The sequence below is a fragment of the Erythrolamprus reginae genome, chromosome 1, assembly GCF_031021105.1.
Source record: "Erythrolamprus reginae isolate rEryReg1 chromosome 1, rEryReg1.hap1, whole genome shotgun sequence".
NCBI lineage: Eukaryota > Metazoa > Chordata > Lepidosauria > Squamata > Dipsadidae > Erythrolamprus > Erythrolamprus reginae.
This window is the reverse complement of record NC_091950.1, coordinates 375,951,178-375,978,429: the sequence shown is the minus strand read 5'-3', so window position 1 is coordinate 375,978,429 and position 27,252 is coordinate 375,951,178. Positions and strand designations below refer to the sequence as shown.

The window sequence follows — 27,252 nt, the reverse complement described above, 5'->3', positions numbered from 1 at the left end:
AAAATACTATTTAGGATGAACTTGGAAGATGAATATGGAAGGACTGTATGATAAAACGGATGAAAAGTTTAGATTATATTATAACGTTAGATCAATAGGAAAATATGTAGATTAAGATTTAAAGTTTACTTTGAATTACAGTTTGAAAAGAAGTTTTATTAGAATATATATATATATATATATATATATATATATATATATATATATATATATATATGTTTTTCTTATGTCGGAAGCTTCCCAGATCGAATCCCAGTAAAGAAAGGGTGTGGCTAGCTGATGAGGCCTAATAAGGCCGAAATGGATCTATCCTAGTCTCCCTTAATTTTAAAAAATTCCAGCTAAAAACATTTAACACATATATATATATATGTTTTCGTAGATTTTCACGGGTACAGGTATGATGGTCTTGGTATATTCGGGTTTCTTCCCGTGTAGGATTTGGAAATTTCTGGCGACGTTTCGATGAGGTCCCACTCATCATCTTCAGGCTGGTGTTTCTCTCCTTGATCTCAAGTGAGCACATGAGCTCACTTGAGATCAAGGAGAGAAACACCAGCCTGAAGATGATGAGTGGGACCTCATCGAAACGTCGCCAGAAATTTCCAAATCCTACACGGGAAGAAACCCGAATATACCAAGACCATCATATATATATATATATATACACACACACACACACACATACATACATATACATTCTTTTATATATATATATATATATATATATATATATATATATATATATATATATATATATAATATATAAAATCAATGGCGCTTGACTTCAGACAGATTGGCAAGAATATATAATGGAATTTTCAATAAATACTGAAAATGTAATCAAGCTCCAAATATATTTTATCACATGTGTTAATCTTGTAAACATACTAAGTCATATTGGATAAATATAATTGCTATGCAGAAAATACTTAAAGTGCAAATATTAATGAAAGCTTTCTTTTAGATATTATTGATAAACTGACCAAAAATATTTTGGAACTTCATTTTTCTATATGGTGGCAGCTGCAAGAACTGTACATGCCAAATATTGGAAAGGAAAAGGAATACCAGTAGTGCAAAAATCTCTTAAAATGCCTCATTATTTTGGATATCATTTTCTTTCCTATTTTCCCATTCAACTGCTACAAGCACAGTGATACCTTTAATGAACATAATCCGCATTCTTTTATAGCCAGCAGCAAATATTTCATAAAGTTATGGAAAGTATTACTATTAGTCTCATTTCCTCTGTGTCTTTTTTCTTTTCAAAAAGACTGGAGGACATTTTTTAATTTAAATCTGATAAAAGGTCATGCATGTTTAATAAAAGATGAAGCACAGATTCACTAAGTCAGCTGACAAGTCCCAAGATTAAAGATTGGTGCATACAAAGATGTTCTGCCTTTCTAACACTCCTCAGTGATCATACACGGACTGCATTTTATATGCACTCTATTTAATTAGCAGAAACATCTATCTTAATTTGTTTAGAATATAAATACTTTTATATCCTGGTATTGTATTTCCTTTGTATTTTATAGAATACAAAGAATTGTTTTCCCTTTTTATTTCTTTCCACACAATTCAAGATTAAGAATACAGGAAGGGCAATGTTTTAAAATATTACATAATTTTCTATTGCAACTACCCTTATACATCGTATTTCATTGACATATTATGCATTTAGCAAGAAAAGGCTTAGTTTATTGCTGCGGTGTGTGTGTACGTATATATACATATATGTATACGTCAAATGTTTTTTTAGCTGGAATTTTAAAATTAAGGGAGATGTATACGTATACATATACTTTTTCATAGATTTTCATGGGTATAGGTATGTAAGTCTAGGCATATTTGGGTCTCTTCCTCTGTAAGATTGATGGACTCCTGGTGACATTTCAATGAGGTCCTACATCTTCAGGCTGTTGTCTTTGGCTTTGTGCTCGGGCAAAGCCTGAGCACAAAGCTGAAGACAACAGCCTGAAGATGACGAGTGGAACCTTGTTAAAATGTCGCCAGGAGTCTATCAACTTTACATGGGAAAAGACCCAAATATGCCTAGTCCTACATATGCATATACATAGAGGGAAATGGAGACAAAGAGGTTCTACGGACCCATGGCTTAATTTGGCTCAATTGCATATAATTATACAAAATGTCCTTGGGTTCAACACATATCAGTGGTGGGTGGTGATGGTGGGAGGCTTTGCGCCCATGCATTCCCATTCCCAAACACTCTGCGCCCATGCATTCCCATTCCCAAACACTCTGCGCCCATGCACTCCCATTCCCATACACTCTGCGCCCATGCACTCCCATTCCCATACACTCTGCGCCCATGCACTCCCATTCCCAAACTGATACCAAAGGTAAGTGAACCTCACTACTGGCACTTATGAAGAATTACCCACCTTTGTCGTCAGGCATGGGGGAACTGAAACACCTCCCCCGGGCATGTACAATTTATGCATGGTATGTTTGTGTGTGTGTTTGTTAGAAAAATGGGGTTCTTTTTTAAATATTTTAAAGTTATTTGGATTTGTTATGAATTGTTTTGTCTTGTTGTGAGCCGACCCAAGTCTGTGGAGAGGGGCGGCATACAAATCTAAATAATAATAATAATAATAATAATAATAATAATAATAATAATAATAATAATGTTTCATGTGTTAAGACTAGGTGTTAAGATTATGAGCTGCCCATGTTAGGCTTCAAGTAAGCAGAATCAATTTAAATAGTCCAGCAATTTTGTTGAAGTTATATGATGCGATGAGGTATATAGAGCCTTCCCTCTGCTCAAAGATATAGCTATAGGACTTTGGCCTTTTTTATTCTAACATAATCTGTTATCAGCAATACTGTAAGGTAGTTTGGACTGGCCCACAGTTACTTAGTAAGTTTCATGATCAAATGGAGGCTCGTGTTTAGCTGCCATTGCCCGAGGAAATACTTAAACTATACATTAACTTTTTTTTTCTTTATGGGAACACAGGCAAAGGTTACCAGCTGAAAAAAAGATGTGTATGTATGGTTTCCATACATACATGGGAAAAAAGAGAAGAAAAGTTTCCTAACAGTCAGGAAATGCTTATCAGCAATGCTTCCTTTTTAACTGCTTTCATATTTGTAAACTTGTCTGTCTTGCCTAATTGGACCTTCCCCCACATGGTAACATTCACTTCAAAGTGCAAACTATAAATGTTTCATAATGTCACAAAGACTAATGACAACTTTCTCTGAACGTGCAACCTAACTGTATTTATTTGTCATAGTTGGTATTTTATTTTTGTAAACAGCAGACCCATCCTAAGTTAGTTCTGAATACAAGGCCCTTCTTGACTATGAGATGAGTTCAGGATATGTCTGTGCTTACAAAAGGAAACTACAATTTTCCATTCTGCTTTTTATTACAGTAAGACCTCACCTGTCGCTGGTGTTACGTTCCAGACCCGGCCGCGATAGGTGAAATCCGTGATGGGGAATTTATCGACTGATAGTACTTATTTAAGTACTTATATTGTAATAGTTTGGTAAGTTTTCATTTTTTTAAGTGTTTATAAACCCTTCCCACACAGTATTTATTTTAGATACAGTATTTAAATACAGTATTTACAATTTTAGATATATTTTTTTTGAAAAACCTGTCGATCGAGTTCCGCGGGCTGTTTAAATCTGCCGATCGACTTCCTCAGAAACCCGCGAACCAGCGAAGATCCACGAATGATTTTTCTCATTAATATTTCTTGAAAACCCATGATGAAGTGAAGCCGCAGTAGGTGAAGCGCGATATAGCTAGGGACTACTGTATTCTAGTTAATAACAACTGGAATTTCTGAAAGGGTGATGGAGTAATTTCAATAAGACACACTTTCGTTTATATTTGCACATTCAGAATTCACTCTTTTTGATAGCACTCATTCTTTCACATACATACTATTTCATGACACACAAAGTCTTCAGAATAATCCAATAGCATTTTGGAGCTATGTTTTAAAGTAATGTCACTCTACAAGCGTCTTCAGCTTTTGATGCTGAAATGAAATGCTTTAAATAGAATATTTTAGCAGATAGGCGGGCAAACAAACACTTATAAGCCCCAAATGTTTAAGCACTACTTACATAATCTCATCATTCTGAAATTCAAGCTCTCCACAGGTGTCCTCGAAGTCCTCTCCGCCTCCCTTGGCTGTGCCTTCAATTGTTTTGTACGGCACAATAACGTTTCCTCGCGCTCCAGATGTCCGTAGCACTTTCACTTCCATGGTCCCCACGCTCTCACTTACATGAGTGACCGCTTCCTCAAAAGTAAATATGCCAGCATGATCGTCATCAAAGATTGTAACCGTGGCTGTAGCAGGTGAGCCCAGGCAAGCCACAGTTGCAAAGTGGTTGCCCTCCAGAACGCCTTCTTCCGATCGTTCTGACACTTTCACATTGTTCAGGTGAACAAGGAAATTCTCATCTTCCTCAAATATGTCGTCATCAATTATACCAACTCTTATTTCTTTTTGTGTCTCACCTGGCTTGAATACCACTGTCCCTTCAGTGAACTCGTAATCAGACCCTGCATTGGCTGTACCATCTTCTGTTCTGAAATCAACCAAGACTGTTTTGGTCAAATCACCACCTCGACGGGCAATTGTTAGAGCTACTGTGCCACAATTCTCGAGGCACTGGTAGGTGCTCTGTTCAAAATAGACTTTACTGATAGGGTCATTGTCCGCTACGTCACAGTTGACCTCATGCATGCTGACTGCTTTTCGTGCTTGATCAGCTGCATGTCGCTTCAATATGTTGCCAGCTCCAGTCATTAACCGAGTAGCCTGAATGCGATAAAAGGCACGACTCTTTTGTTGTTGACTCAGAACTTGATAATTAGCTAGTTCTATTAGCTGCTCAATCTCTTTGTCTGGATGCTTCTGTTTCAATTCCTTCAGGATTCTAGCCATCTCTCTCCTTGCTTCTTCATCGTCTTGATCCTTCTCATCCACCTCTAGGACCAGAGTGCCATCCAAGAAACTTTCAACATGGGAATTAACTATCTTTCCATCCATTTCAATATCAGCCTTACATTGTGGCCCTTCACCCTCATGCTCAATTATCATGCCTCTCTGCTTTCCAGCTCTGTACTTCTTGTAGACATACTTGTAGAATAAAAGCCTTCGGTCAGCAACCCATGCAAACACAACACAGATAGGAAAAAAGAACAAAGTGAGTAAACTTTCCCAGACTTCTACTATCCCAGGTGATATAACGGACAAAATTAAATACAGCCAAGTATAGGCAAAAATGCTCCAAGCTGCAGTGACAAAAAACACACGAAGATGCTTAATCTTTCTGATTTCTCCATCAGGGACAACATAAACGCAAAGGGCTATAATGACAAACATATTAAAGGCAGCACTTCCGACAATAGTGCTTGGCCCAAGGTCTCCTGCCTCGAAGCCATGGCCACACACTTCAATGACAGATAGGAGGATCTCAGGTGCAGAAGAGCCCAAAGCCATCAATGTTAAGTTTGATACAGTTTCATTCCAAACTCTTACTGTTGTTTTGGTGGTCTCACCGTTGGGTTTTTTGATGGTTATCTCTCTCTCTTGGGAAGTAATAACTTCTATGGATGACATGAAACGATCTGCTATAATAGACACTCCTAGAAACATGTAGACCATGGCCACGAAGTATACAGTAGCTCTTGCTATTTTATCACCAAATGAAGGGTCTTGAGGCTCCCAAATTGGCAAAATTACACCTTTATTACAGATATAGGAACCAGCACACTCTTGTGAACGATTGGTTTCTTCAGGTTGATATTCTGTATGTACTTTGTCCACATGGCATAGCAAAAGTGCAACAGTTAAAAGGAGAAGACCGCCAGGCAAGGCAGTTGAATTCCTTAATCCCGTCATGATTGTTCTGTCAGACTGTCAGCTTTTCTAACCTGCAGAATACAAAAATGTGAAATATATTATCAATAATCAACTGAAGAAAGCTATAGCTTTTATTCCTTCTATAAAGTTCAGCGTTTTACATAATTTCTAGGGGGGAAATGAATTTACAAAATTGAAGTCCATAAAGTCATAATCAATTGCTGAAATATATTTTTAAATCTATAGATCTACTTTCAAACAATAGTTTTCTATTCAGCTTGTATTCAGATTAAAGCCATTTAAACAATGGTATAGCTATTGAAGATATAACTATGTCATTGCTGAAATTGTATTTGCTGTTTTATAAATAATAATAATAATAATAATAATAATAATAATAATAATAATAATAATAATAAATTAGATTTGTATGCTGCCCTTCTCCTGAGACTCCGCAATATTCAATAATGTATATCATACAGAATAGTTACCTATAATATTTCTAAGACATGTGAATTCAACTCCCAGCGTGACTGGCTGGGGAATTTTGGGAGTTGAAGTCCATACTTTATAAAGTTGCTAAGGTTGAGAAACACTAGTCCAGCTAGATGTGACAACACTTGAACTGGTTTCCATACCATCTAGATACTTATGGAAATCCCCAGAGCAAGTCCAAAACCTTCTTTCTACCATCATTCTCAGAATTATTTATTTCCATTCTGTGCATAATATTTTTTATCTACTAACTGATCAATAACAAGCATTTATATCATGACCATTAGGAATATTTAGGAAAAAAATAATAAGAATGTTGAAAAGTAAACAGTATTTTATTTTTAATAAAATTTCCCCAGATCTCCTCAATCTGACACGTGAAATCATTCTTACATGAAACTTACAAATGCATAATCTTCCATGGTTAGAGCATTAACATTCAGTTCAGATAATTTACAGGATCGTCTTCTGCAGTGGTCTCCAAACTCATCCACTTTAAGACTTGTGGACTTCAACTCCCAGAATTCCCCAGTCAGCAAAGCTAGCTGAAGAATTCTTGGAGTTGAAGTCCCCAAGTCTTAAAGTGGGCGAGTTTGGAAACCCCTGGTCTTCTGCCTCACCTGTCCCAGTGACCGGTCAGATCCCACAAAATTGGCCTTCTCTAGGTTCTGTCAGCCAAGCAGTGCTGGCTCGCAGGATCGCAGGGATGGGCCTCCTCTGTGGCAGCTCCAGTCCTTTGGAACCAACTCCGTCCAGAGATTCACACTGCCCCCACCCTCCTGGCCTTTCAAAAGGCCTCAAAAACATGGCTTTGCTAGCAAGTCTGGGGTTGTTGAGCAATAACATCTTGCTCTGACCACTATGATGAGAGTCTTTTTAATCCTGGGTTTTAAACTTTGTATTTCCGTTTTAACCTTGTACGCCTCCCTGAGTCCGTCAGGAGAAGGGCAGCCTCCAAATCAAAATAATAAATAATAAATAAACTTAAAAAACAGGATCAAACCACTAGGCATTCTTGGGGTTCAAATCAGCAGCCAGTCCCACAGTCCTTTTATCAAAACAATTCATACATGAAAGGGAATTGACTGATTTATTTATTTAGGATATTTATATCCTGTCTTGAGCTTTCTCAGGATAAGTAGCAAAGAAATACAAAAGCTAAAAATAGAAGGTACAAAATCCTAGATAAAAATAAAATCCCATGGAAATGTAAAGACACATCTAAATGAAAAAATTAATTTTTTTTTTAAAAGTTCCGATGTGAAACCTTCAGGTAAGCTTCTTGGGGAATAGCAGGGGATCACATCAATTCTCAGCATTGTTGAGCCAAGGACTCACTAGACCTGACCTTTTTTAAAAAATGAAATAAAGTACTGTAAAATAAAATAAAGCAAGACTCTGGAGACATTGTCACATCTTCCTCTAGTCCCTACTCTTGGTAGTGATCTATACCAGATCCAACCCCAAAAGAAGCATTTTTCTCAAGGCAGGTATTTAATCGTCTTTCTATGGCAATTGTACTTCTACCTGATAGCCTGTGTAGATTGCTACCACAGAGACAGACTCTCATTAATAAAATATGGAAGCAGAAGTAAACCCATCTCCCTGGTTGCAACATCCACAGATTCTTTCCACTTTTTGTTGGAATGTCCAAAGCACTGTCACACTACTGATGCTTGTTTTTATCTAATTTGCAGTACTATTTTGTATTTTTAAATGGTTTATACAATATTTCATATATTTTATAAAATGTTTACAAACATTTATAAAAGTTTGCTTTTTATTGTAGGCTTTAATTGACTTTATACTGCAGAGGCCTTTTTGACGCATAGCAAAACATTAGAATAAATAAATAAGCAAGTATGACGTTACCATGTTTCTTAAGTTATAGACTGTAATCAATCCACTGAGGTAGTTATAAACAATGATCATGTCAGCAAGGTCTATTTTGAGCATCAATAATAATAATGAATACAGCATGAAATCATAGTGATAAAATAGCAATTATTGTAGAACGTTAACATTCTAAGTCATTAAAATGGCTTTTAAAATACCTGAAAATAAAAATAAAAAGGCCTTTGTTTAATATTCCAAAAACAGTAATACTGTTTGCAGATGAGACACCACAATCAAAAGACTTTCTCTTTGCTTGAAGTGAAGTTATAGGTATCCTAATTCATAAACATGGGAATAAATATTGTTTCACATACATTTATTAATTATTTTTTAGAGTAGATCTCTGTGCCTCTCATCTCATCTAGAGAAAACGAAGATTAATTTTGGGTAAGACATTTAAACTGTGGTTTCTAGAGAAAAATTGTAGAGAAATCTATTGCTGCTGCTGCCATTGCTATTGCTACTACTACTGCTAATTATAATTATAGTGGAATTTTTGAATTACTATAGACTGAGAAATTTAGATGGCAAGTGCAAAGGAGATGAGTATAGAATAATTTTAGTATGCAGTTTAACTGCCATGCTTTGAAGTAGCTGATTCTAGGTCATTTCCTAAAAAGACCATTACAATAGTCGATGTGGAAATTTAACAAAATATGAACAATTGTTATAAAACTGTTTAGTTAGAGGCGCAGTTGGTATACAGCTCACATTAGAGAAATATCTTTCGGCTGTGGCGAGGGGGGCATTTGCCCAGGTTCGCCTGGTGCACCAGTTGTCGCTCTATTTGGACCGGGAGTCACTGCTCACAGTCACTCATGCCCTCATCACCTTGAGGCTCGACTACTGTAATGCTCTCTGTATGGGGCTACCTTTGAAAAGTGTTCGGAAACTTCAGATCGTGCAGAATGCAGCTGCGAGAGCAATCATGGGCTTTCCCAAATATGCCCATGTAACACCAATACTCTGCAGTCTGCATTGGTTGCAGATCAGTTTCCGGTCACAATTCAAAGTGTTGGTTATGACCTATAAAGCCCTTCATGGCACCAGACCAGATTATCTCAGGGACCGCCTTATGCTGCACGAATCCCAGCGACCAGTTAGGTCCCACAGAGTGGGCCTTCTCTGGGTCCCGTCAACTAAACAATGTTGTTTGGCGGGGCCCAGGGGAAGAGCTTCTCTGTGGTGGCCCCGGCCCTCTGGAACCAACCCCCCGCCGGAGATTAGAATTGCCCCCACCTTCCTTGACTTTCGTAAGCTCCTTAAAACCCACCTCTGCCATCAGGCATGGGGGAACTGAGATATTCTTTCCCCCTAGGCCTTTACAATTTACGCATGGTATGTTTGTTTGTATGTATGTATGTTTGGTTTTACAATAAGGGTTTTTTAGTTGTTTTAGTATTGGATTTACATGCTGTTTTTTATTACTGTTGTTAGTCGCCCCAAGTCTATGGAGAGGGGTGGCATACAAATCCAATCAATCAATCAATCAATCAATAAATCAATAAATAAATAAACTCAAACTGATAAAAGGTGCCCCAATCTCCTGAGACAACAACCATTCTTTAAGTGAAGCACACTTACTTGGGCAGGCCAACCACTCACAAAAAGGATTCTTTCCATCTTCTTTGGATTGAATCTCAGTTGATCATCTCTCATTACCCTGCCCAGGCACTGATTCAGAACTTCTACTGTCTCATCTATATTAGATGAAATGAAAAACTAAAGCTGGGTGTCACCTGCATATTTGTTGACACTCCACCCCTGACCTTCATAACCTCCTACATAGATTTCATGTAGATGATAAAAATAATTCAGTCTTAAACATAATCACAGTCCTAATCATAGACTCAATGCAAACCTGTAATCCTACAGCATGTTATTCTCTAACTAGCCATTCAAGCAAAAGCAGAACTAGAATGGTTCTGTCCTAAATGGGTTTTCTGTCCCAAAAGATACCATGGTTAATAGTATTGAAGAGATGTCTAAGACACTGAATCAGGTTGTACCCCTCCTTCCCCTTTCCCAGGGTAGATCAACTTGAAAACCATGCAAGACACTTTCTGTTATAAATAAGCCTAAACACAGAGTAAACAGGATCTATGACTTCTGTTTCATTGAAATGTACCCAGTGCTGATCAGCAAGCGTCCAGGGACCTTGTTCAATCTAGAAAGCAGCTCTGGGAGTCACAAACCAAGTACAGTGAAACCTCGTCTTACAAACGTCTCATCATACAAAGTTTTCAAGATACAAACCCGGGGTTTAAGATTTTTTTGCCTCTTCTTACAAACTATTTTCACCTTACAAACCCACCGCCGCCGCTGGGATGCCCTGCCTCCGGACTTCCATTGCCAGTGAAGCACTCATTTTTGCACTGCTGGGATTCCCCTTAGGCTCCCCTCCATGGGAAACCTCACCTCTGGACTTCCGTGTTTTTGTGATGCTGCAGGGGAATCCCAGCAGCGCAAAAACGGGCGCTTCGCTGGCAACGGAGCTCTGGAGGTGGGGTTTCCCAGCGAGGGGAGCCTCAGTGAAATCGCAGCATCGCAAAAACACAGAGGTCCGGAGGTGGGGTTTCGAGGACTTTGGTGTTTTTGCGATGCTGCAATTTCACTGATGCTCTCTTCACTGGTAAACCCCACCTCCAGACTTCCGTTGCCAATGAAGCGCTCATTTTTGCGATGCTGGGATTCCCCTGCAGCATCGCAAAAACACAGAAGTCTGGAGGTGGGGTTTCCCATGGAGGGGAGCCTCAGGGGAATCCCAGCAGCGCAAAAACAGGCGCTTCGGCTGGCAAAAAGGGGTGAATTTTGGGCTTGCACGCATTAATCGATTTTCCATTGATTCCTATGGGAAACACTGTTTCGTCTTACAAACTTTTCACCTTAAGAACCTTGTCCCGGAACCAATTAAGTTTGTAAGACAAGGTATCACTGTAACTTTGAAGGAAGCCTTAGTCTTAATACAACATTTAAAATATTACTCTCAACTGAGTACACAGTTTCTTTGCAACGAAAGGAAGAACGGCGAGATAGTCTGAAAATATATTTAACCCAATAATACAATAGAGCGGTGGGTGCTTAAAAGTTTATGAATCGTTTTGAACTTTCAATGTTTCTGCATAAACAACGTAAACTGTGATCTCTCCCACATGAATGAATAAGTATGTTTTCAATTCATTTGCTTAATTGGGTTCTCTTTATCTAATGGGACTTGTGTGGAAAAATGATCATATTTAGATCATACTTGGGAGAAATATGATTAGTTCATATTTAAGTTTAAAATATTGAAAATTCAAAAGGACTCGCAAACTTTTAAGCACTACTGTATAATAAAAGAGTTGGTTTTACCTTTCTGGCAATTCTGTAAAAGTATCTACTTAATTCTGCACTTATTTTTAATGTGTTTGGTAGCTCCTCTTGTTCATACTGCAGGCAGCATTAGCAAAATTTGCTGACCAAAAAGAAGTCGCTTACTTATTTTGCTTGATGAGAGCAGGACGTGTTAATAGATGCCATCTGCGGCATCACTTAACTATTATTTATGCAAATTGTGGCATTAAAAGTGGCTTGGGAAAGGCACTTTCCTGACAGGCTCAAAATACACAGACGACTGCAGAAGCTAATTTTTGCTGACAAAAAGGGCTCTTCCCAACTGAAGTACAATGTTAACTTAGGCTCAGGGGACAATGCACAGATTCACATAACAGGGGCAAAGTAGGAGGTGCCCATGGATGCTATCTTTGGCACTCCACTAGTTACACAAATTGTAGTGGGAAATCTGATTTTTGAAAAGCTGGCTGCTGGAAACTTGAGATCACAACTAAGCTTTTGCTTTATACTTAATGAAGAGGTCATTCTAACATATAGCATTTAGTTAACACAGGCTCATGAGGCTGTGCATACCAGACAAATATACAAAAGTAAGACTGTAGCAAAGGGTGATACCCAAAGAGTTACTGTGGGTGGAACCACAGATGGGTTTTGTAAATTAATGGGACAAAAAGAGGAAAACTCCAACAACCCCTTTCTCAATCTAATTTGATTTGAAAGTTCTTCCGTTTTTGAAAGATGCTTCCTACTGTCTTGGACAGAATATTGCTAAAATGGATCTTGGCCAGGGAACAAAAATACAATTTATCAATGAATATGGTAGTAAGAGGAAAACATTTTTCCCAATAAATTACATGCCCTCATCACCTCGAGGTTCAACTACTGCAACTTCAGATCGTGCAGACTGCACCCACAAGAGCTATCGTGGGCTTTCCTAAATATGCCCATGTCTCATCAACACTCTGCCACCTGCATTGGCTGCTGATCAATTTCCGAGCACAATTCAAAGTGTTGGTTATGACCTATAAAGCCCTTCATGGCATTGGACCACAATAGCTTCAGGACTGCCTTCTGCCGCACAAATCCCAGTGACTGAATAGGTCCCACAGAGTGGGCCTTCTCCGGGTCCTGTCGACAAAACAATGTCGTCTGGCAGGACCCAGGGGAAGAGCCTTCTCTGTGGCAGCCCCGGCCCTCTGGAATCAACTTCCCCCAGAGATTAGGACTGCTCCCACCCTCCTTGCCTTTCGCAAACTTCTGAAAACCCACCTATGTCACCAGGCTTGGGGAAATTGACATACCCCTAGCTGTTCCATTTCATGTATGGTTTGTTTGGATTGTATGACTGTTTTATAATGGGTTTTTAATACAGTAATACCTCATCTTACGAACCTAATTGGTTCCCGGGAGAGGTTCGTAAGATGAAAAGTTCGTAAGACGAAACATTGTTTCCCATAGGAAACAATGTAAGATCAATTAATCCGTGCAACGGAAAAAACCCCGTAAAAAAATGCCGCCGCCCAGCTGTCACCTTTTGAAACAGCTGGGGGGCTTCTCAGCGTCCTCCTGAACCTGAACGCCAAACCCGAACTTCCGGGTTTGCCGTTCGGGAGGCCGCCGAGAAGCCCCACGGCTGTTTTAAAAGGTGACAGCCAGGCGGTGGGGCTTCTCAGCGGCCTCCTGAACCCAAACTTTTGCCGAACTTCCGGGTTCGGTGTTCGGGAGGCCGCCGAGAAGCCCCGCCGCCCAGCTGTCACCTTTTGAAACAGCCGGGGGACTTCTCGGTAGCCTCCTGAATGCCGAACCCGGAAGTTCGGGTTTGGCGTTCGGGTTCAGGAGGACGCTGAGAAGCCTTCTCGGCGGCGGTGGGTTCGTAAGAAGGAAAAAGTTCATAAGAAGAGGCAAAAAATTTCTGAACCCCGGGTTCGTATCTCAGGTTGTTCATAAGACGAGGGGTTCGTATCATGAGGTACCACTGTAATTGTTTTTAATATTAGATTTGTATTTCTGTATTATTTGTTGTGAGCCGCTCCAAGTCTTCGGAGAGGGGCGGCATACAAGTCTAATAAATTATTATTATAATAAATTATTACATGTAAATCTAGGAATAGAGTTCTACTTACATTCAATAATACAAATATAGATAGTCCTTGACTTACAACTGGTTGCTTTTAAAGCCCACATTTAAAAAGTTTGTAACGTCCCACAGTCACATGACCACAACCTATAACAATTTTTACTGGAAACTGCCATTAACTTCTGGTTTCTAGTTAAAAAAAAACATTGTGGACAATGGGCTTACAGGACTTGCTTAATGACCGCAACAAAAAAATACATAAAATTGGGTTGGTCCTGTGGGTGCCTCAACTTGTGACCATTCTGACATACAATGGAAATTCTGGGTTCCATTATGGATATAGGTTGAGGACTATCTGTAAAAGAAGTTGTTTAAAATTAAGAAATGTGCAAGAAGTGTAAATAGTTGTATACATGGTTGTACAAATTGGTGGGTGTCTTTGATGTGCCTTGTGAACAAATCTTTGTGAAACTTTTCTAATAGTACTACATGCTAAAGGATTTCCAATACAGAATTCTTTATTGACCAAGTGTGATTGGACACACAAGGAGTTTGTCTTTGGTACATACTAATTGAGAAATTAAATACAAACATATATGGTAGAAAATAAACCTTCAAAGTGACTGCAAATAGGAAACAGCTGAAAAGTGGGGGGATGGGTGGTTTAGAAATGCGAAATAAAAATAAATAAAAATAAATTAATTAATATAATTTATAAAGTTAACCTGCAACAGAATGTGACAGGAATAACTAGCAAAACAAATGTACAACAGATGGCAATAAGCCATTCAATTAAAGCCAGAGTTTAATATAAAATATCAATGTTTGTATAGGGGTTATAAATTATAGCATCGAGTCCCATCGTCAACAATTTCTACTTGGATGGAGCTCTGAAATCAAAACTATATCCTATATTTACTGGGGGGGGGGGCGCAACTGGGAAAACATAAGGAGCCTTCTTTTTGTTAATGATATATATCCAGCATTTTATTTTATATTAAATTAGCAAGACACAAATTAGGTTCTTCATACAGCAACTGTTACTATAAAGGCTTGATGTATCCAAATTCTTTGTTTGTTTGTTTGAATGCTGCCCATCTCACCAGAGGTGACTCTTAATTGTAGCACACTGTAATTGTTATGACATTTATTCAACACATCAAACCTTATCTAATCCTTTACTTCTGAATTCTCACATTCTCACATTTTCTGTGCCACAGAACAGCATAGCAGCTGCAGTTTATTGAAAAGACTAAATATGACTATGATTGAGTGATTGATTTAGTTAGTTAGATTTTTGAGCTTCCCAATTCCAAAAAGCATAATAACAATAAATAATAGTAAAACCCTATATTAAAACTATAATAACAATAAAACCCCATTCACTAAAAAAACATTGATCAGTTCTAGGCTGTAGCAGAGTACTGTGGTTCAACGGCCCCAGGCCTACCGGCAAAGTCATGTTTTTAAGAACTTTTGACAGGCCAGGAGGGTGAGGGCTGTGCGGATCTCTGGGGAAAGCTGATTCCAATAAGCCGGAGCCGCCACAGAGAAGGCCCTCCGCCACAGCCCCACTAGTCAGTATTGTCTGGCCAATGGGCCAAACCTATGGGTTGTGATCAGTTGCTGGGAAGTCTGTTCCATTGTTTAGCAGCTCTCACAATCAGGAAATTTCTCCTTAGTTCAGCCTTCATATAACTGTTGCTTTGCCAAACCAGAGTCACAGTACTCTATGTTCAGATTTTTAGTATCACAAATGCCACTTTCTTAGCGTACGCTGTTTCCAATACTTCTAAATACTTTAGGAAATAAAAACCCTTATGGAGCACATTGGATGGCAGTGAAACTCTGCCATTATAAACTACAAGGGAATATCGCTAGATTTTAAATGGAAGCCAGAGTCCAAATATAATTGAAATACTGATTTGAGATCTCTGTCTTAGAACAAAAAGATAATACTTTGATCGTATTGTCCCTTTAGTACAAATTGTAATAGAGTGATGTGTAAAAAAAACCCTAGCATTTAATCCATTTCATAATGTCTATTCAGTACCAGCTGAAAGATATACAACACCACTAGGTCACATTAACTAATTTTATGGATTTTTGATAAAGGTTTCAATAATAACCAGAATAAATTACTATAACTATCTTTCTCCTTAGCTTCTACATATAACTTGTAAGACCAAATATTCCATCTCTTTTCTAACATTACTGTCTTGCCCTTAATTGCCTGGTCTAGGTTTTTCTAGCAAACTGCTTTTACTGCCATTTTCTATGCTACAGCAATGTAGCATAAAAAAAAGAGAGCAAAAATTGTTATTTTGTGTAAGCCTTTTTTTTGTACTTTTTTCATACAAATTTTCCCAAAGGAAAATGAAACAACTAAAGTAAAATTGAAAGTATAAATTAACAGAGAGTTTTTGAAGTACATTAACCATATCGTGGTAAGGCTCACAGAAAGGCATACTCTAATTACACTAAGTATAAGGAAACTTCCTATGATGGGAATAAGAATTCAGAGTTATTATATCTAGCAGTCCAATTCTACAGTAGGGAAATTCATGCAACATCATCTGCACAAGCCAATTTTTCTAAAATTCATGCTACTGAAATTCAAATACCATGTCGGGGAAAATGGAAGGTGACCACTGTCTTGAAAGCTATCAAAAATCATGTCTGGAATAGCAACAATTTTCACATCTAGAGTGAGATTCCATGTTTTAATTTTGTAGTGGAAAAGAAATAATGGAAGGAATATTTTTTTCTCACAGTCTATCCTAGGAAGCTATTTTATATGCGAGTATAGATAGTTGCTTTTGGCTACATTTCATTTCAGTAACTAAATTAATAAGATAGCAGCAACATAATAACAGATCTCCAGTTATTTTTATAATCTTGGGTGTTCGGTTGCATCATATATGATGAATCAGCTCTAACTGGTAACGCTGCGTGTCTGTTTGTGATTGTGAGTGAGAGATAGAAAAAGAGAGGAAAAAAAAGAAAGAGAAAACAATTTAAACAAATTACCTTCAGTGATAATACATTTGGCTATCATGTACGATCGACTGATTATAACAATGTTAATTTTCTTTAAAATGATTAATCTGATAAACTTGCTCAGATACTCTTTGTAGGTTTGCAAATTACCATATGCAAAAATTCCGAAGAAGCAAAGCTGCTGTAAATGTGAAATCCCTGCAAGCAAGAATGGAAAGAAAAAGTTCCAAAAGGAATCATTGCACTGTGGGTCAGAGTGTAAGGTGATATAAATTGAGTCATAGTGCAATTTAGACCAACTCCAGGAGCTTTAAAAGACTTGGCCTATGGCCAAAATTGCTGCACCAGAATTGATGAATAAAATCACCCCAAAGTTTGCTTGAAGATTCATTGACACAAATCACTTTAATTCCATCACTTTCTGAATCAAATTTTAACTGACCAGAAATTATGAAGATTTGAACCTTCTTAGCTGCCTTTTTATTATACCATGTGACAGGTTGGAGGAAGAAGAGAAGAAAAAATGTCAAGGTAAATGAGGGGAAATGTAGTGTATGAACTCTGAATCCAAGTATGTTGTATCCCTGATATTTAATGCAAAAAAGGAAAAAAAAGCTTCTTGAATTTGTTAGATCAATCTAACAAATATGTTATATTTGAAATACTCCTTGTAACTGGGCCACAGGGTTGGGGAAAGCAGGAGGAAAAGTATGCAAGATACTAGTGGCCTCCTGTGAAATCCTATGCTGTGGAAAGAAGCATGGTTCAATGATTCAGCACATGCTTTGCATGCAGATGGTTCCTGATTCATATACCAGATGAAACAGTAACTTCAGATTGCTTCTGTATTAAAGCTGTCTTTGCAGTTACAATTTTTACATACTAGCATATGCAAAAATGTTAGCCAAGTATGAAACGAAAAGCCAAATACCTGAATCTTCCAGCATGCTAATTTTTACATCTAATCTCTAGTTTCTGGAATGCCTGGAAAGCCATATAACTGCAATTCACACTAAAGCTGTATTCAGACAGTGTAATAACCTATGATTTACCATGACAAGAATGAGTCAAGGCAATTCTCTGGCTCATGTGCACCCCTCTTCTCCTTTGGCATGGCTGCAAGGAGATCAGTAGCTATCTCTTCTAATTTAAATTAAGCTTTTTTTACCCTTTCTTTTTTTCTTTTTGCTGTCTGAGTCAGTGTAGATTCCTAACTGAAAAACCCCCCTGCAGTTTACCTAACAAGATTGCAGAAGTGATTTGCTATGGCCTGCTTCCTAGACCTGAAAGTAATTGGCTCAAGGTCACCCAGCTAGCTTTGTGCCTAAGGCAGGACTAGAATTCAAGAATTTCCTGGTTTCTGTCCTAATGCCTGCACCAATGGCTCTTGATATTAACTATGGTTAACCATTATATTTGATCCCTAAATCATGATTAAACTGAATTATGTTTTCCTGAAACATTTAGCTTTGTGGTCCATCATTTGAAATTGACTTACTTAAAGTATTCTACACTCAAGACTAACCACAATTTGTCATATTAAGGTGAAAAATAAGCTACAGTTCATGAAAAGTCTTTTTTTAATACACACAAATGTTGAAAATTAAACAACTCTGCAAAAGATAGACAATGCTAAACTAAAATACCTACCTTAAACAATGTATGTGTAACATTAAAATAGATAAAATATTAAAGACCATGGATGCAATTTACAGACTTCTGAAAGACATTAAGTGACTTCTGCTACCTGAAGAGTTTATAAGGATAAGTTCCATCATTTAGGATAGGCACTGTCTTGTTATTCTGATAAGGTAGAAAAGTTTAAATTGGTCTTACTAAATGTGAAACAATATAAATTGCAAACAGGGAAGGAGTTGATGTCTTAGACAATGCTAAAAAATTTTTAGCAGTTAAGTCAATAACTGTATACAAATTTAGCTCGAGTACCTAAGAATTTTGACCAACCTCCCCTTCCTATGCAGGACTAATGCACACTGATACTATTTTCAGCTTTTTCTTTATGTATATAGATTAATCGTGACAATCCAAGAAAAGTATGTGTATACATTGCCATGGGCAGGGGTGAAATATAGCAGGTTCTGGAGAATTGATAGTGGAAATTTTGAGTAGTTCAGAGACATGGCAAGTACCACCTCTGGCTGGCCCCAGAATGGGGTGGGATTGGAGATTTTGCAGTATCCTTCTCCTGCCATGCCCACCAAGTCCCGGCCCCAGAACCTGTAGTAAAAAAATCTGGATTTCATCACTGGCCATGGGAGATTGGAGATTTAGATTGGGCTAAGAGTAACTATATAGATTCTATGTCTGGTCCCCAATGCAATATGGTTTTTTATACATTATGGTTTTCTGCCATTTATTTGGGGTTTTTAATTCTTATTAGTTGCCCCAAGCCACCCAGCAAATGGGCAACAACACAAATTGAATAACTGAATGAATAAATAAATAAATAAATGTGGACCTAGCTTAAAACAAAATACAAATGTTCATTTTTAAATTAGAATGTTTGTTTTGAATTAGAAATTTAATATTCCTTCCATTTATTCAGGAATACTCAACCTCCTTAAGCAGTAGAAGACATAGTCATTTTTTCACTGGGTTGACAAAGTGTGGGAAATATTGAATGGCTAAATTCAAAAGCACGTTGGGAACAAAACAGTAAATCACTAGGCTGTATGCATTTGTTCAACAGGCCAGTAATAGTTCTTGGTCAGAAACTGAGTGCCAAAATGCAAGAATGTATGCTATGGTTCCTGGAAGATGTTCAAGCTGTTAGGTGAAGTTACAAGATAAATAAACTTCATAGATGGGAATCTGACATCTAAAACATTTATTTAAATGTAACAAGTGTCTGCTTTTAGAAAAAGTAAACAACACAGATTCTCACAAAAAAATCAATCCCATGCAAAAACAATTCTATTGTGTGGCTCATAAACAGCAATATCTTCAGGCCTTCCATTTTTTAAAACAAATATAATATAGCTCTTTATCTAACAATTACTAACATTATTTTTTATGCTAGAGAAAATGAGTGAATGAAAAAGGAAATACATATTCTATTTATCTTCATTATATATGCCATATTTTTCAATGGGTTAATGCTACTTTGGAAATGCCAAGATCAGAACAAAAAACAGAAATCAATCTAAGAACAGTACAACAGTGTATTAAATGATAAAAATCCTTATCAATAAAATTAAATTTAAATGTGTTTAAAAGTCTGACTTGTTTTTTTAAGCATGTGTCTGGTTCTGGAAGAATAACAAGGCAGGTAGCAGACAGGTTTCTCTCAGAAGGCCATTTCCCAGGTGACAATTCACAGGTGTATTTCAGTTGCAGTTGCAAGATTTGGGAAAAGAATATTTACTTAAAGATTATTTGCACTGATTCACATATAGAAATAGACAGAAATTATAATACAGACTTTTCAAACATGTCTATTTAAAACATGCTTGAACTAACTAAACTAGAGGTATCAAACTGTTGCCTCTTGTATAATGCCAGGGCTTTAATTCACATATTTATAGGAAATATGAAACTACTTAAAAGGGCTGTATTCAGAACACAGCAAGACTACCCATTCACTCATATTTTGGGTTCCATTAAGAAATCAGCTGCATGCGGTTTCCTTAGCAAAATGCTTCTATTATTCTAATAATATCACAGTTTCTCTAGCAGCATTATCACAGCATTAGGCCATACAATTATATTTATTTTTACACCTCTGTTATATTCCTTCCACACTGACATCTTCAAGGTAACATACTTTAATTGTAGAGAAAACACGTATTTCATGCATTCAAAGTAATTTTAAAAATTGTTCAATAGAAGAATTGTTTTCTATTTTAAATATGCCTCAAATATACTGGGAGTCACACTAAGTAAGTTGAAGATGCTCTACACTGGTCACTATCACTGAATCAAAAGCTAAAACTGGGCACATCCTCAATTTAGCTTTTTGCCGTGTAATAGTATTTGTAACAGCCCAGTGATGGTGAACCTTGCCAAAACAGGAACATGAGCAAACATTTTTGGCACTGAGCGCCAAAGTGGGCATGCACACCAAAAACCAGATAATTTTCTGTTTTTCAATACCTGCATGAGCACCGGTTTTTCAATACCTGCATGAGCACAAACGTATGTGAAGACTAGCTATCTGGTGCATCTACAAAGCCCTTCATGGCATCAGACCAGAATATCTCCAGGACCGCCTTCTGCCGCACGAATCCCAGCGACCAGTTAGGTCCCACAGAGTTGGTCTTCTCCGGGTCCCATCGACTAAACAATGTTGTCTGGCGGGACCCAGGGGAAGAGCCTTATCTGTGGCTGCCCCGACCCTCTGGAACCAGCTCTGCCCAGAGATTAGGATTGCACCCACCCTCCTTGCCTTTCGTAAACTCCTTAAAACCCACCTCTGCCACCAGGCATGGGGGAATTTAGATATCTCCCCCAGGCCTATATAATTTACATATGGTTCTTGAATAATCTTTTATAGCTTTATTGCTAGAAGCTTGCTTATGGTTTTGAACTGTGATTGAAAGGCAACTGAATTTTGTACCAAAAATTTGTACCATAGCTGTTTGTTAAAAATTAGAGGGTCCAATTTTTTCATTCCAAGATACATTATAAGAACCTCAAGCACCTTAGGACTGGTGGGACTACACTATATTTTTTCAGCATGACAGATGTAACTGCACTTGGAACTTCTGCTAGCCTTATTTCTCATTTTCCTTCATCCATATGACAGAGCAGCATAAGCATCATTTAACATACCTGTTCTAATTCTAAAGAATTATGTCAGTTATAAAGTAAGCCAAGTTACTTTACAAATTTATACTGCCAAGAAAAACAATACTGTACTACCATAACCTCTCCACTTCATAGCATCTATCTGTTCCACTAATATAATGGCACACAATTAAGCCATAATGTAGATTGTTTGATTTTGGCTGTATTAATCTTGCCATTATGGATTCTATCGCACAGTTTATGGATTAGTAGGTTATATGAATCCAGATGGTTATGATTTATTAACATAATGCGCTTAAATAAACTGTGGTTTGGCACAAGCTCAACAAATAATGGCTGCATTTTCAAAAGCATGCCAATAGTTCAATCAATATAAAATAGCCTTTGTCTATGGTTGTATCATATTAGTAAAGGCACTACCCCCGTGTTTTCCCCAAAATAAGATTTTTCTTTGAACCCTGCAATAAACGCTTGGCCTTATTGCCAGGCACTCAAAAGCCCAATTGGGCTTATTGTCATGGGGTGTCTTATTTTTTTGGGGGGGGGAACAGGGTACTTTCATGAAAGTCTTTCAAATGTAACCTGAACCTGAACCCAGAAAGAACAAATCTAGAAATGAAAATTCAAGTGAAGAATGCCACGAGCTATCCTTGTCAGATGGACCAACTAAGTTAGACAAAGCTAATTGAATCCCTTTGCACCGACGCAAGCCATATTCTATGCAAAGAACATTTTCTATACAGGCTTATGACCACAATCCCTTATGACTTATGACCACAATCCCTAAGTGTCATAAGTGTGGAAAACGGTCATAAGTCAGGAGTGCCATTGTAATGTTTGCATTTTATTAATGTTAATAGGCTTTTAATTGTCATCAGACAACTATATTTTCTCATTATATTGTTTTTATTGTACAACATTTTGTACCTATTTTTTTGTACATAATTTTATACACATTTTCCTGAGAAGAAAATGCCATATATAAAATAAATAAACTGCCCATCTTGGCAGGATATCTGCGAGACCGCCTTCTGCCGCACGAATCCCAGTGACCGGTTAGGTCCCACAGAGTTGGCCTTCTCCGGGTCCCGTCGACTAAACAATGTCGTCTGGCGGGACCCAGGGGAAGAGCCTTCTCTGTGGTGGCTCCAACCCTCTGGAACCAGCTCCCCCCAGAGATTAGGATTGCCCCCACCCTCCTTGCCTTTTGTAAACTCCTTAAAACCCACCTCTCCCCCTTGCCCCATGTAGTTTTTGTGTATGATTCGATTGTGTGTTTGTCTTTTATATATTGGGGTTTCTTTTTTGGACTTTTTAATCTAAAACTGTAATTTAGATTTCTAAATATTAGATTTGTTACTATGTACTGTTTTTTTTTTACCATTGTTGTGAGCCGCCCCGAGTCTGCAGAGAAGGGGGGCATATAAATCCAATAAATCTAATCTAATCTAATCTAAAGTGGAACAGCATAAAATAATAATAATTAATAATAATTTATTAGATTTGTATGCCGCACCTCTCTGTGGACTCGGAACAGCTAAACTTGTGATGTTCGTGTTAGTAACTTCTCAGTAGCAGCAGGACCCAGAAGCTACCATGGGTAGTGCTCTGTGATTGAGGTTACTACCCTGCCAAAAAAATGTTACATCATCATCTAATGAAACTTTCCAAATCTGAAGTGGAATCCTGGAGTTGCAGCCCCAAATTCCGGAAGTTACCACATTAGGGAAAACATATTCCAGGCCACTTTTTCTCAACCTCAGAAACTTTAAGCTGATTTAAGAATTCTGGGAATTGATGTCCACATGTTTTAAAGTTGCTGAGGTTGAGAAACACCATTTTAAAAAGCCAGCTGCTGGCCTGAGCAATGCCTATAAATTTTATATTTCAGCTCCACTGTGGTCATTCCATCCCTGAATATATTTGAAATAAAACATGTGAAACATTACGGATACACATAGAACAGCATATAATTGCTCAGTAGCAGCACTATTGCAGCTCAAGAAAGGAATTTTCTCCACTACCAGGGTTGCCTTCTCAAATTATTTTAAGGTAAATAGGAGTCCTGTCAAAGGCCACATAAAAGCAAAAGCTATAATATCCCCTTTTCCCCCCAAGGCAACATATATCTAATTACCAGCTATTGGGCAACAACAGCAGTGGGTGGATTATGTTTCCTGTTTATGATCTTCCCTAAATAGAATAAGCCAAAATATTCTTACAAACTGACAACAATAATAAAAACAGCATGTAAATCCAATACTACAACAACTAAAAAACCCTTATTTTAAAACCAATCATACCTACAAGCAAACATACCATGCATAAATTGTAAAGGCCTAGGGAGAAAGAGTATCTCAGTTCCCCCATGCCTGATGACAGAGGTGGGTTTTAAGGAGCTTACGAAAGGCGAGGAGGGTGGGGGCAATTCTAATCTCCAGGGGAGTTGGTTCCAGAGGGCCGGGGCCGCCACAGAGAAGGCTCTTCCCCTGGGCCCCGCCAAACGACATTGTTTAGTGGACGGGACCCGGAGAAGGCCCACTCTGTGGGACCTAACTGATCGCTGGGATTCATGCAGCAGAAGGCGGTCCCTGAGATAATCTGGTCCGGTGCCATGGAGGGCTTTATAGGTCATAACCAACACTTTGAATTGTGACCAGAAACTGATCGGCAACCAATGCAGACTGCGGAGTGTTGGTGTAACATGGGCATTTTTGGGAAAGCCCATGATTGCTCTCGCAGCTGCATTCTGCACGATCTGAAGTTTCAGAACACTTTTCAAAGGTAGCCCCATGTAGAGAGCATTACAGTAGTCAAGCCTCGAGGTGATGAGCTATAACAGAAATTCATACTTCTGTATCTTTCTAGCTTTTTACTTAAGGCAGCTGATTGGCCATAATCTGTGTTTCATGACACAGAAAGGCAAAATAAAGTAGTAGCAACCTGGGAACTTCTTTATAGGCTGCCAACATGACACTTTTTATCTTGCCCACAAATGAGGAGATCTATACAATCACACAGAAAAGTGTGGGAGGTCTGGCAACATCAATTGCTAGGTATTCACTTATGGTATAAAAAAACTCTTATTTTCAGAATATGCTTGACAAATGCAAAATTGGCATAGATTACAGATAGATCAAACAGATGGAAAGTGGGAGGAAAATATCAGCCATCTACCTAGTGATTAAAGAAGAAAAGACAGACATAAAGAGATTGATTGGGTATGCATGAATGTATTTCTATCTATGAAGTTGTAATGAAGAAAGTAGCAACTTTATTGCCTCTTTTTAATAGCTTGTTTCTTGTCCCTTATCAATTTTCATAAGTTAATCAGTCTTCTATCACCACCTACAGCAACTTCGGATGGTTGAAGTGTTTCACAGAGCCAAGTAAAAAAAAAAATCAGGCTTGCTGTTATTGCAGAATAAAACTAAAATTATTTATAAGATGCTGCCACCTATCCATCATTTTCCTTGACAATAATAGAACCCAAATAATACCAATCTCATATTGATTAGAAAGGGAACTCAACGCTCATGATTCTAATTATTTATTTTATATAATTTTAAAATAAATACCTTAAAGGGGGGAAAACACATGGAAAGACAGCTACTGTAGTGAGTTTATTAACAGGGGGAAATGTCCAGTGTGCTAATTGAAGCAAAATTAATAAGATTTAAACAGTAGCCTGCTTTTTCTTGTGAGGCTGAGTAGCTGTTATGGAAAAATGCAGAAAACTGAAGTTAATACTCGACTACAGCAAAAACGGACATTCTGTATTTTCTTTGAATTTTTGTACTTCTTTTCCTCATTTCCTACATTATATAGCTAATTATATAGCAAACATTTTTTTTTCAAAACTGGATTTATTCTACTTAAAACTCTGAGGTTTGGACACAATTAGTTTTCTTGACCCGATTCATGCATACATGCATACAACTGGCATGGATGGCAATTGCTAGTTATTTGCTTAAAGAGGTTCCAACACTTTGGATGATTTCATTTTAAGCATCTTACTACAAACAGACCTACACATTTATATGCTATAACAGATGGACACCTTTATATCAGAGAAAAATTCTATGCACATTGCATGAGCTTCAGTGTGATTGAGGCAGGGCGGAAAACCACCTCCAAGTGTCAGTCATGGATACTACAATTTGGTGAAAGCACAGTGATGCTAGAGTACTTGGCTCTGTTGCAGATTTGCATGTAGACGAGTCTACCTTTGTAGAGTCAGTGCCCATTTAATGCTTCACCACATTGAAGTCAGACCATGACTGCCAAAAGGCACCAGTGGGGATTCTTTCCCCGAGAGGTTGGAAGAATGTGAGATAACTTTCCCTCTATAACCTGGTCCTTCTCCTACAATCCTCCTGGAAGAAACGCTGCATTCACCTCACCCGGACGCCCACCCCCAGCCCCTCAGCAGTTCCACAATGCAGCAGTGCTATTCAGCCATTCTTTCGTTGGGAGATGTTGGATAAGGGAGGAGGAGCGCAGGAAGGGGGATTCCTTTTCAGTGGGTGTGTTCTGCAGACATCCTGGAAAGGGCAACCTAGATCCATGCTTGATCACTGTTTTTTCACAGCAGTGCTTTTTAGGGTTGATTTCCCCCCCCTTAAATCAATCCATCCTCCCCTTTGTCTTTTTCAGTGAGATAATATGTGAGGATTATCTTCTCCACACCCATAGCCTCCCTTTGCAGATCCCCATGCTTTCCCTCCCCCTTTCCTCTCCTTTCTGCAGACAATCATATCAAATCAGGTGTTAAGGGTAGGAAAAAGATGATTCTTTAGAGTCTGCATAAAGGCTGCATAAAAAAAAAATCCCTTTGAAATCTCATCTGCATAGGCAGACCCCTAAGCAAAACCTGTGCTACCATTTCTAATTTGTTGCAGTGTGTGTGTATATGTGTGTGTGTATGTGCGTGCATGCATGCATTTTCTCTGAGGAGTTTATTATCATCATGCCACTATCGTTATCCTTTAAAACACACACATGCAAACACACACACAAAAACACAAACACACACACTTGCTACTTTCCCTCCCTTCCACGATAGAGGGAAATACAAATCTCTGCTCCAAACCATTCATCAGCTTTGCTGCAGCCCTGTCACAGAGAAAACATGCCCAAAGAAGCTGCCCAAGGAATCCTAGACTGAAACACGGTCCCCTCTTCCAAATGACACCCATGGAATCACCACCACAGCCAGCTGGTTTATTTTACCTTTCTGCAGCAACAGGTCCCTAGGACGGCAAGGGAGAATCCCAGAAGCAGCATAAAATCCCCTGAAAGTTCCTACCCTGGACAGCTACACAGGTAGTAAAGGGAGAGGAGGGAAGGGGAGGGCAGATGGGAGGGGAAGTGGGTGTGTTTACAAAGAGATGTGTGCAAAGGAGGAAAAAAGGGGGGAAGACTTGAAAAGGAACCAGTGGACCTTCTTTTAGATGGGGCCAATCTGACACTCAGCATCTCCTCCTGATGCCCACCTAGCTTTGATTTTCCATCCTGGGTTGTTGGGTTATTTTGTCTTTCTCATACCCATCATCTCATCCTCCAAATATTATTACATATTATTACATCCTTTCGGATCTTTTTCGGTCGAGTGCTCCTATTACAATTTTTTTTCTCCCTACTAGAGGTCTTGACTACAATGCCCATCAGCCGCGGGCGAGCAAGCACAAAGCCTACCGGCTGAGGGCGATGGGCTTCGCAGTGCACACGCATACAAGCACACACACACACACACAGCTGCAATGGGTGGGCTCTCGGCAGCACAGCAAGGGGGGAGAGGGCTGCCGTGTG

General features: G+C 38.4%; 1 protein-coding gene across 4 annotated transcripts in view; it reads right to left on the bottom strand.

Annotated features, from left to right (window-relative positions):
- SLC8A1 (solute carrier family 8 member A1) overlaps positions 1-27,252 on the bottom strand; it is a 305,160-nt gene that overhangs the window by 230,531 nt on the left and 47,377 nt on the right. For 3 of the 4 annotated variants that reach the window (XM_070734658.1, XM_070734659.1, XM_070734656.1), the window contains exon 2: positions 4,123-5,944. In XM_070734658.1, coding sequence (XP_070590759.1) covers positions 4,123-5,912 — 1,790 coding nt within the window. In that variant the 5' untranslated portion in view covers positions 5,913-5,944. Of the gene's footprint in view, positions 1-4,122; positions 5,945-26,673; positions 26,718-27,252 lie in introns of those variants that run through there. The other variant, XM_070734657.1, reaches the window with a different exon arrangement.